General features: G+C 43.4%; 1 protein-coding gene across 3 annotated transcripts in view; it reads right to left on the bottom strand.

The window, feature by feature from the left end:
- The window catches only part of LOC110504194 (collagen alpha-1(XII) chain), a 72,316-nt gene that overhangs the window by 49,600 nt on the left and 10,572 nt on the right, over positions 1 to 12,144 (bottom strand). For 2 of the 3 annotated variants that reach the window (XM_036962414.2, XM_090220658.1), the window contains exons 8-13: positions 11,945 to 12,118; positions 11,454 to 11,744; positions 10,706 to 11,308; positions 9,447 to 9,725; positions 8,964 to 9,239; positions 8,554 to 8,829 (exon numbers count right to left, since the gene is read on the bottom strand). The exons of the other annotated variant lie outside the window; for it this stretch is intronic. In XM_036962414.2, the coding sequence (XP_036818309.2) occupies positions 8,554 to 8,829; positions 8,964 to 9,239; positions 9,447 to 9,725; positions 10,706 to 11,308; positions 11,454 to 11,744; positions 11,945 to 12,118 (1,899 nt within the window). The remainder of the gene's footprint in view (positions 1 to 8,553; positions 8,830 to 8,963; positions 9,240 to 9,446; positions 9,726 to 10,705; positions 11,309 to 11,453; positions 11,745 to 11,944; positions 12,119 to 12,144) is intronic. 3 annotated transcript variants of the gene reach the window in all.

Below are 12,144 nucleotides of genomic sequence, written 5' to 3'. Positions count from 1 at the left end.
TCGTCATGAAAGGAAATCAACTCAAATGGCTTGGAATTCACCGGGTTTCACGCCACACTCTGTGGCCCATGAAATGCGTACTACTTGAAAATGCTTACTACTTCTCCAGCTACTTGCACACCAGCTAGCTATGTCCTTTCATGGCTGTGCTTTGAAGCTTGTATAACCTATATGAAAAATGCTAACCTCCCCTGTTATTGTAATGGTGAGAGGTTAGCATATCTTATATTTGTGCATCTGCAACTTTCTCACTCCTCATTATTCACGATTTATTCAGGACTATCTGTAATCATGATAGCATCCACATTAATGTAGAAGTGTTTAGAAACATATCCTAGTCTTGTTTACAAAAAAAGTGACTCCAAAATGACAGAATACATTCATTACCATTCATTTCTGTTTGGGCACCAAATAATCTGAAACACAACCAAAACAAACAGCAAATGCATCCAACAAGTTTATAGAGTAAAACGCTTGATGAAATCACTGTGTGCTAGGAATATGGGACCAACTGTTAAACTTTTGACTTAACACACATACAGTGCATTCGGAAAGTATTCAGACACCTTGAGTTTTTCCACATTGTGTTTCATTACAGCCTTATTCTAAAATGCATTAAATAGTCTACACACAATACCCCATAATGACAAAGCAAAAACAGGTTATTAGACATTTTTGCTAATTTCACATTTAAATATCACAGTTATATAAGTATTCAGACCCTTTACTCAATACTTTGTTGAAGCACATTTGGCAGCGATTACAGCCACAAGTCTTCTTGGGTATGACACTACAAGCTTGGCACACCTGTATTTGGGGAGTTTCTCCCATTCCTCTCTGCAGATCCTCTCAAGCTCTGTCAGGTTGGATGGGGAGTGTTGCTGCACAGCTATTTTCAGGTCTCTCCAGAGATGTTCGATCGGGTTCAAGTCCGGGCTCTGGCTGGGTCACTCAAGGACATTCAGAGACTTGACCCGAAGCCACTCCTGCATTGTCTTGGTTGTGTGCTTAGGGTTGTTGTCCTGTTGGAAGGTGAACCTTCCAACAGGACAACAAGGTTTTCATCAAGGATCTCACTGCACTTTGCTCCATTCATCTTTCCCTTGATCCTGACTAGTCTCCCAGTCCCTTCCCCTGAAAAACATCCCCACAGCATGATGCTGCCACCACCATTCTTCACTGTAGGGATGGTACCAGGGTTCCTCTCAACATGATCCTTGACATTCAGGCCAAATAGTTCAATCTTCATTTCATCAGACCAGGGAATCTTATTTCTCATGTTCGGAGAGTCCTTAAGGTGCCTTTTGGCAAACTCCAAGCGGGCTGTCATGTGCCTTTACTGGAAGCTTCTCCCATCTCCACAGAGAATCTCTTGAGCTCTGTCAGAGTGACCATCGAGTTCTTGGTCACCTCCCTGACCAATGCCCTTCTCCCACGATTGCTCAGTTTGGCCAGCCACCTCTAGGAATAGTCTTGGTGGTTCCAAACTTCTTCCATTTAAGAATGATGGAGGCCACTGTGTTCTTGGGGACCTTAAATGCTGCTGAAATGTTTTGGTAGCCTTCCCCAGATTTGTACAGACAATTCCTTCGACCTCATGGCTTAGTTTTTGCACGTACATGCACTGTCAGCTGTGGGACCTTATATAGACAGGTGTGTGCCTTTCCCAAATCATGTCCAATCAATTGAATTTACCACAGGTGGACTCCAATCAATCGTAGAAACATCTCGGGGATGATCAATGGAAAACAGGATGCACCTGAGCTCAATTTCGAGTTTCACAACAAAAGGGTCTGAATACTTGTGTAAATATGTTTTTTTATTTTTTATACATTTTTATAAATTTTGAAAAGTTTCTAAAGACCTGTTTTCACTTTGTCATTATGGGGTATTGTGTGTAGATTGATGAGGAAAATTGTTTATTTTAATCCATTTTAGAATAAGGCTGTAAAGTAACAAAATGTTGAAAATGTCAAAGGGGTTTGAATACTTTCCGAATGCACTGTATGTCCCAATAATTTTGGTCCCATAAGATGGGGGCACTATGTACAAAAGGTGCTGTATTTTCTAAACGGTTCACCCGATATGAATGAAAATACCCTAAAATTAAAGCTGACATTCTGCACTTTAACCTCATTGTCTCACTTCACATCCAACGTTCTGGAGTACAGAGCCAAAATAAAGTTATTGTCACTCCCAATACTTTTGGAGCTCATTGTATATAGTGCAATTTCTCAAGCAATAATTTAGCGAGGACTGTCTGGGAGTTGTCTGAGTGGGGACAGGAAAATGTTAAACTTACTGTTATTGGTAGAGAGGTTAGGAACTCTCTTTTTTCTTGGACTATGAACTAATTTAGCACCTGGGGATGTCACCAGGCAGGCCAAAACATCCCACCTCAACAGGCTGAAACTTCAGGCAGTCTTTTCAAACAGTAGTATTTGGTAGCATTGCCTTTAAATTGTTCAACTTGGGTCAAACTTTTTGGGTAGCCTTCCACAAGCTTCCCACAACAAGTTGGGTGAATTTTGGCCCATTCCTCCTGACAGAGCTGGTGTAACTAAGTCAGGTTTGTAGGCCTCCTTGCTCGCACACGATTTTTCAGTTCTGCCCACAAATGTTCTATAGGATTGAGGTCAGGGCTTTGTGATGGCCACTCCAATATATTGACTCTGTTGTCCTTAAGCCATTTTGCCACAACTTTGGAAGTATGCTTGGGGTCATTGTCCATTTGGAAGATCCATTTGCGACCGAGCTTTAACTTCCTGATTGGTGTCTTGAGATGTTGCTTCAATATATCCATATAATTGTATTTCATGATGCCATCTATTTTGTGGAGGTCTACAATTTTTTGTCTGTGTGTGGAGGTCTTGGCTGATTTATTTAGATTTTCCCATGATGTCAAGCAAAGAGGCACTGAGTTTGAAGGTAGGTCTTGAAATACATCCACAGGTACACCTCCAACTGGCTCACATTATGTCAATTAGCCTGTCAGAAGCTTCTAAAGCAATCACATCATTTTCTGGAATTTTCCAAGCTGTTTAAAGACACAGTCAACTTAGTGTATGTAAACTTCTGACCCACTGGAATTGTGATACAGTGAATTCTTAATGAAATAATCTGTCGGTAAACAATTTTTTTTTAAATGACTTGTGTCATGCACAAAGTAAATGTCCTAACCGACTTGCCAAAACTATCGTTTGTTAACAAGAAATGTGTGGAGTGGTTGAAAAACAAGTTTTAAGGACTCCAACCTAAGTTTATGTAAACTTCCGACTTCAACTTTATTCTTTGTTCTTCAAACTGGGCTTTGCTTAGTGTGGCGTGGGTTCTCTCTGCTCTTTCTCTCCCCATGCTCTTTGGGCCCCTCACTGGCCTGGGAGGAAGTGAACCGTCAGTTATCTGCTGGAGGACCCAGCCAGTACTCGACCGCTCACAGGTTTGAAGTACAGTACCTCCTAGGTAAAACCTAACACATGTTGAGAAAGACTCCGCGCTTCGATACACATTCTCACCACATTGTTTTCTAAAGGCTCACATTTGGAATATGAATCTCAGCAATTACTCAGCTCCACTTCACATGATTCGGGGCCAGAGTTGACTCCATTAATCAAGCCAATCTTTATTGGTCAGGAATCAGGATATGGCAGGCTCAACATACAGTAAGCTTGCCACAGGGGGCGCTATATTGTCTCCATCATCCTGTTAGCATTCTCTACCATACAGCCTGACTGTGCCTCCGGATTCTCCAGGTCCGCCTACATAGGCTAACTCACACAGTGGATGACTGGAAGTCTGTGGCCCCCTAAACAACGAGATCAGTGTTGGCCTGTTTTTCTGACGTCAAGCTGTGCTGCTGTAACCAGACCAAATGCTTTGTCATGGAGCGCAGACACTGGTTCTATTCTGGTGGGAGGCTAAGGCTAATGAGTCAGCATAACTGACCATGTCATGGAATCTCACCATCTGACTTCTGACCTTCTGACCATTCCCAGGCTGGAGGTCCAGAGGTGGACACGAGGTCAGTTTTGTTGTCAAAGAAGGGGGAGAAGGTTGCCTCAGGCAGGAGAGTCCCATGGGGAAAGAATGAATGTGCACCATTCAGCATGTGAACTGAAAATAGCTACATGATACTTCATAGCAGGACACCTCTCCATTGTCCTCTAGTGCACGAGAAGGCTTCTGATATTCCCTTGTTTAGAAGCCATTTGATCTGCTAGACATGTTGTCATTTAGGTAGGAGGTGACATTGAGAGACAAGGACTCCACAGTTTGGTCATGATGAATGATATAAGCTTTGATGTGTAGAGGGCTCAAACTGCTTTTAAGAGGAGAGACCATTTGTGACAGGCTCAAATCAGTCTTATGTAACAAAATTTGAAATTGTGTTTTTTACATTGGATAAAATTAGAGACTCAGAGCTACAAAATAGTATATCATACACTACAGCTGAGGAACAATTGGAAAGTAGTTTTGCTTTGAAAGTTGATAAACTCACTTTTGAGAAAATGGCCTTTGAATGTTTTGGTACTACTACTGGAGAGCCCTTCTTCGTCTACACCCATTCAGCATCGTTCACACCATCTTAAGCTTTTGCCCCACCCATCACTTTAAGGGTTGATCCGAGCGTTCTGTACTAACAACAGCAGTCAAGCACCCCTGTAAAGACCTTTATTATACACAGATTCAAAATAGCTATTGACAAATGTGTATTTTGTGGTTGTGACCCAGAGACTCTTGACTATTTATTTTGGGACTGTTCTTTTGCAAGAAGATGTAAGTGAGTTAGAAGATTTTATTTTAAAATGAACTACTATTAATGTTAATTTGAAAGACTCCGATATTATGTTTTTTTTTGATCCAAATTAAATGGACCCTGATTTAACTTTCATTGTTAATTTGTTTATTTTTCATGGCAGATTCTTTATCCATAAAATTAAGTGGGTGTATCAGTAAGTGTAAAACAATTAAAAAGTGCAAAAACAATTAAAAAGCCATACGTACCCAACATAAAACATTTTAACAAATTGAAAACGGATCTCGATCTGATCTACCCCTGTCTGTTAGGTTTATGTACTCTTGTTTGTATATTTCTGTTTTGTATTTGTTTTGTTCATAATAATAATAACAAAAAAACAAAAAAAGCAGTCAGGTACTCAAGCTAACTTGCTAGCTACTTCCAGACACAAATGAAAGAAGAGCTCATTGAACATTACGCGCACACTGGACGCTCTGGCTGAGGAGTAGGGTTGATCCAAGTGTTCTGACCTCACAACGGCAGTCAAGCACCCAAGCTAGACTGGTGTTTTCTCCATCTCCTTAGCTATCATACTTGAATTCAACTGATTTCAAAACTCAGTCCTCCAGAAAGTGGAGAACATACACATAACATTAGCTAGCTAACGGTACACCTTAACTTGGCATTAGACTTGAGCAGTTTTCCTACGCAATACATTTAAAAAAGCCGCGTTAGAGAGAATTTCCTAGACATACTGACCAGCTCAAATAGACAGAAGCATCCTATATGGCAGACCAATCCAAACTCATCTTTCGGCATGTTCAGCCCACTCATTATCTCAGCCAATCATGGCTAGCAGAAAGGTTGCTGATTTTTCTTTGGCTAAACCAACTAGGCTCGTAATTTAACAATTTTATTTATATTTACAAACGGCATACAAGTTTGTTATTAAAACTTCTTATGGCTGGGGGCAGTATTGAGTAGCTTGGATGAATAAGGTGCTCAGAGGTGCCCAGAGTAAACTGCCTGCTACTCAGTCCCAGTTGCTAATATACACATATTATTAGTATATTTGGATAGAAAACACTCTGAAGATTCTAAACCCATTTGAATGATGTTTGTGAGTATAACAGAACTCATATGGCAGGCAAAAACCTGAGAAACAATCCAAACAGGAAGTGGGAAATCTGAGGTTGGTCGTTTTTCAACTCATTCCCTATTGAAGATACAGTGGGATATTGGTAATGTTGCACTTCCTAAGGCTTCCACTAGATGTCAACAGTCTTTAGAAATTTGTTTGAGGCTTCTACTGTAAAGGAGGGGCTCATTAGGGTCACAGTGGTCTGGCAGAGTGCCACAAGCTCGTGATGCTCGTTCACGTGAGAGGTAGCTCGCATTCCATTGCTTTTCTACAGACAAAGGAATTCTCTGGTTGGAACATTATTGAAGATTTATGTTAAAAACATCCTAAAGATTGGTTCTATACATCGTTTGACATGTTTCTATGGACTGTAACGAAACCTTTTGATATTTCGTCTGCTCTTAGTGAACGCGCTTCGTGACTTTGGATATGTTTACAAAACCAGCTAACAAAAGTAGCTATTTGGACATAAATTATGGACATTATCGAACAAAACAAACATTTATTGTGGAACTGGGATTCCTGGGAGTGCATTCTGATGAAGATCATCAAAGGTAAGTGAATATTTATAACGTTATTTTTGACTTCTGTTGACCTCAGAATATGGCGGATATCTTTTTGGCTTGATTGGTCTCTGAGCGCCATACCCAGATTATTGCATGTTTTGCTGTTTCCGTAAAGCTATTTTGAAATCTGACACAGCGGTTGCATTAAGGAGAAGTGTATTTGACGTTCCATGCATAACATCTCTATTATCTCTATTTCGGATTTTTGTGACTCCTCTCTTTGGCTGGAAAAATGGCTGTGTTTTTCTGTGACTTGGCTCTGACCTAACATAATCGTTTGTGGTGCTTTCGCCGTAAAGCCTATTTGAAATCGGAGACTGTGGTGGGATTAACAAGTAGTGTATCTTTAAAATGGTGTGAAATACTTCTATGTTTGAGGAATTGTGATTCTGGGATTTCTGTTGTTTTGAATTTGGTGCCCTGCACTTTCACTGGCTGTTGTCATATCGATCCCATTAGCGGGATCTCAGCCCTAAGAAGTTTTTTAAGGCACATGAGAGTTCACATGTTCAAGAAGGCATTTCTGCCAAAAAAATGCACCTTTATTAAAAAAAATCAAGTTTATGTTCAAGCGGCTCTCCTGTAAAGTAGTGACCTACGACATACACCTAGTTTCCTGAAATGGTTCACATTTGGTATCCACTACCTGCTTTCAACTTGGCCTCTGAATGAGATAGGGGACACTAAAGGGAGAAGGCTGGATTCTGCTCAGAGCCAGTTAGGGTTGAAGTTCTATCACTGCTAAATATTTTTTTCCTCTCTGCCCTCAATTAATTTCCATTCGAGTGATCTTTAATTCGTGTGACAAGGACTATATATCTCTAGTCCAAACATTACATACTACTGACCCCCAAACCAAACTAAAGCATAGCACATACAGCCTCCTGAGTGCCTGACCCCAGTCCTATTTGAGCCCCCCTTCCCCAGAGCTTTCTCTCCTAGACCACCCTCAGGATGGAACTCCACTAATGTCATGAAGCTATCCAGAGACCTGTGATTGGGCTGCAGTGAGCAGAATGGATTGTGGAGGCGTGTAAGTTCTGGCTTGTAGGATACAGGGGTCTTTGTGGTTGTTGGGCGCCCTGGGAACCAAGCTAGCGTGACCCGGACCATAACCCCCTGCTGCCATGGCTTGAAGGTTTTCCTCTAGGCAGAGCTTCCTACTGAAAAGCCTATATAGCACTAACAGATGTCCCCCCACACTAATTCACTGCATGTCAGTCCTGAATAATGGTCAGTTTTCTAACACTATCCCCTAGGGTTAGAGAGAGGGGTATAGTCTTCAAAGGGTTTGGTAAATGTTGGCTAATGTTGTTCATTTACATTCTTGAAGACGTAGGCCTACGCATGCATCAAACTCTATGGTTGAGGATCTTAGTTAGCAGAATAGCAGAGGTAGCCGTCTCTGCTCAGCAGCATTGCTAATCCAAATGGTTTACAAATCGTTAAAGTGATATCGAAGAATTGTTAAACAACTCCCCATGTGCCAAATAAAATAATATTGAATAAACCATATGTCCCCGGAGTGTATAAAACTGCATGAGCTAGCCTAGCATGGCATGTGTTGGCTGTTCCAGATTTGATAGGTTTACGAGAGTACCCCCACTCATTTCCATCTCTTCCAGCTTCATGGGCGGTAAAAGCAGAACTAACCTACAGTCTGTCTGTGCCACAGGAATGACATAAAGCTCCACATTCCAGATTTTGCACAGTTTCCCTTATACACTGAGTCAGAGAAGAGGGATCCTGAGATATCTAGGAAGGATTTCTAGGGCAGTATGTTTTTCTAAAGACTTTCACATCGCACTCCGAAAACACAGAACATTTTAAAAAAAAAAGACAATTTTCCCTTTACAAAAAATGGAAGGTTAAGAAACAGAGGCATACACAATTAATGGCACTATACTTCTTTCAGTCTTTAAAAGTGGAGCAGGACACTATGCCGTACACAGAGATGGCCAGTATAGACACTCACTTTGAAGATGGCCTCAAGCTATTTTTCACACTCTCGCTCACATCAGCTGTCAAAGAAACAACCCCCATTCTTCAAAGCAGCCAAAGAGCAGACAGTCGTAATAAAGACAGACACAAGAAGGTTGTTCCTGTACCTTCCAGGGTGGTGCCTGTACCCAGGAGGGGGTCTCCCAGCCCAGAGGTGTAGCGGGCACTGACAAACAGCTCATATTCAGTAGCAGGCTGGAGATTCTTCAGCAGGGCCACGGTGGTGTCTCCCTTCACGGCAATTTCCTTCCTCTCCCCGGTGCCGTCGGCTGGTTTGAAGGCCACGCGGTACTGGAGGACGTTCCCGGGAGCGGCCCGCCATGACACCATCATGCTGGACACGGTCTCGTTGAAGACGCGGAGATCACGGGGAGAACCACGGACTGAGGGGGAAAAGACATAGTGGTCAACCAATTACTGCATCTTCACTTATTTACTGTATAGTAAATTAAAAAAACTGCATTAGCTACAGGTAAGGAATTTAAATGTTAGCAGCCATGCTGGCTAACTTACTGACCTTCCTTGGTGGTTCCGTCCACCTGCATCTCGTCTCCCAGGCCGGAGGTGTACTCTGCAGACACAGACACGCGGTAGGTGGTGATAGGGAACAGCTCCTGGAGCACGATGGTGGTGTCAGGTCCGTTGGTCTGGGCCTCCAGCCTCTCTCCTCCCCCCGTCAAGGGGACATAGGACAACCGGTACCTCACCACGGGCCCTGGCGCCGCCAGCCATGACACCCGGAAACTGTCCGTGGTCTCTTCAGACACACTCAGTCCCCGCACAGTCCCTTGCTCTGGAATGGAGAATGTTTAGGTTTTGTTTAGCAGTAGCTTGTCAATATAACTTTTAAGAATAAATATTCTGGATAACCTATTGAATGATTTTGCATCTAAAGAAGCCATGTAGGTTTCTTGTGAAAAAAACAAAAGCACTAAAACATAAATCTCTTCACTTGCTTATGCTGTGAAACCCCTGAACGTGTACGCCTTCAACCCCTTACCTTCCAGAGTGGTCTCCTCCCCCGACAGAGGGAAACTGTCTCCTTTGTCGTACTGGGCGAACACGTTGACCTCGTAGGTGGTGAGGGGAGTGAGGTGTGGCAAGATTGTGCTGGTGGTGTCGGCTGGCACAGCCAGGGAGATGTAATCCTCAGTGATGTCCTCGGCCTTACGGAAACGCACCAGGTAGGACATGACGTTGGTGGCATCGGTGGCCCAGGTGGCACGGAAGCTTCTAGACGTCACCTCAGAAAACTCCAGGTCCCTGGGTGCAATCAGACCTGACGAGCGGGATAAAACACAATTAAATGGCTGGTTTCTGTTTTGTCCTCATAGACAATGTCATCATAATGGCTTTTGGTAACATTAAGCCGAGCTATATATCTCATTCCTTCAGAAAAGCTGGAATGGAACCAACTATTTGAACTCATTCAACTTTGTTCACAGTTCCATCTCTGAACATTTATTTTTCATGAGTGTCTTAGCCATAGGAAACACTCCTCGTATGCTAGCAGTATGCATTCAGTCGACAGGGTTGCAACACATTTATATTACAAACCCCTGGACATTGCCAATGCCTAAATGTTCTGTGTTCTTGTGACAGGGGGATCATTACCAATATGTGCAGCGGAGAAACTCATGTCATGCTACCATGGTGTTGAAAACCATCCACAGTCCCGCTGACTTTCAGAGACAGGTGGCCTTTGAATTAGCAGGACAATTAGGTCAGAATAAAAGTATCCAGTCAGTTACTATAGTGTTTAAAAACAGTAAACAATGACAAATGGTGTAACGGGCTCCCCTGAGATGCAGGCATATGGTTCTGTGGTATTTGAGGCAGCGTGATCAGTCAGGGAAAGTTAAAACAATGAATATGTCTCGCTTGTGCCTGCCTGAAACAGACCCAAGGCATTGGGAATTAAGAGATGAAGATAATTACACAGCCTTTTTGTGTTGTGCAGATGTAGTTACATCGTGACATCACTATTTCAGTAGCACCGCTCAGTTTGACCTGCTGTATCACATCGCAAATAACTGATTACAATAGACTGTCTGGAGTTTGAGGTCATTTAGCGGCTGCCACTAAAGTTAACCAGAATGTATGGTTATATAGCTATAGTTACCGGCACGTGTATGGTCCATGGTAAGCATGCTCAACTTCAAACAGTATGTGTTATGAGTAGGCCTAGGAGTTGACCACATGCCCAGACCGAGAAAACCCTGGCCTTTTGTTATAAGGGTATGTTAAATGGCTACTCACTCCTCTTCTTGATGTTGAGGAGCTCCTGTTCGATCCTCAGGCAGATGGACTGGGTGAGCTCCTTGGAGATCCTCTGGAAAGCATCAAAGTCCTCCACAGTGTACACATGGGTGGCCGCCGGGGTGTTAGCAATGGCTTCCAACTCGGACCGCACAGCGTCCTTCACACCCACAGCAAAGATCTCCACATCTATATTCCTCAGGTTGGTTGCAGCGTCCTTGAAGGAGTCAGAGGACTTCCCGTCAGTGATGAGGACCATGACACGCGGGACACTGTTGCGAGATCCTCGGGTGGGGATAAAGATCTTCTCTCTGACGTAGTTCATGGCCTTGCCCGTGTTGGTGGAGCCTCCTCGGTAGGGGAACGTCCGGACAGCCTTGACCACTGAAGCAATGTCATTATAAGTGTTCAGGGCGAACTCTGTGTGGGGGTCTCTGCTGTACTGGACTAAGCTGAGCCGAATCTTGTCGAGCCCGACGTCGAAGGAGTTGACCAGGACCTCCAGGAAAGCTCTGACCTTGGCAAAGTTTTGTAATCCGATACTGTAGGAGCCATCAACCAGCAGGACCACGTCAGCCTGTACGTCCACTCCAAGAGAGCATTCTGGGGAGGGAAGGACATTAGATACCATCTGTATATGGTCTACATCGTGATTTGCTTTTGTTTTTAAAGCAACAATGTAATATTTCAGTGAGCGAGTGAGTGAGGTACTGGATCACTGATATGCTGTTACAGAGCTTTATCTCACCCAATGACACCTTAACGGGCTGAGTCTTCTCCATGGCCAGGACAGCGTCGCTGGGGGTCAGGCCATTCAGGGCGAACAGGCTGATCTCGTACTCGGTCTCTGGGGACAGGTCCCGGATGTTGACAGTGGTCTGGGTGGGCCCCACATATACAACCTGGCGCTTCATCCCAGTCATCATGGGCATCAGGGTCAGCTTGTAGCCCGTGATCTCCCCTAGAGAGGCATCCCAAGTCACCCTCATGGACTTTGAGGAGATCTCAAGCACCTGGAGGTTAGAGGCCGGTTCCACCACTAGAGACACAACAAATAAACACTGTTGAGGTTGGAATGTACTGTAGTATGGTTGGAAAACACTTTAACAATACATTTACAGTTACATAGTTGTTGTCGATTTGTTACACTGACCGCCCATAGACAATGTACTTGAAATATGTGACGATTTAAATCAATCAACGGAAATGTGATGTAATGAATCATCTATAATGTCTTACCATCATCTCCGCTCACTAGAGAGTTGAGCTGGTCTTCCACACCGGAGCACACCTGCATGATGAGCTTCTGCTGCACTGCCTTGATCATATCAAAGTTAGGTACATTGTAGACATGTGTGCTGTGGGGAGTTGAGGCCATTTCCTTCAGTTCATCCTCATCTGCTCCTTTGATGCCTAAATGGTGAAAAACATCTCAGAAG

Source organism: Oncorhynchus mykiss, chromosome 25 (genome assembly GCF_057628025.1).
Source record: "Oncorhynchus mykiss isolate SJ-2025 chromosome 25, ASM5762802v1, whole genome shotgun sequence".
Taxonomy (NCBI): Eukaryota; Metazoa; Chordata; class Actinopteri; order Salmoniformes; family Salmonidae; genus Oncorhynchus; species Oncorhynchus mykiss.
This window is presented reverse-complemented; position numbering and strand designations above follow the sequence as displayed.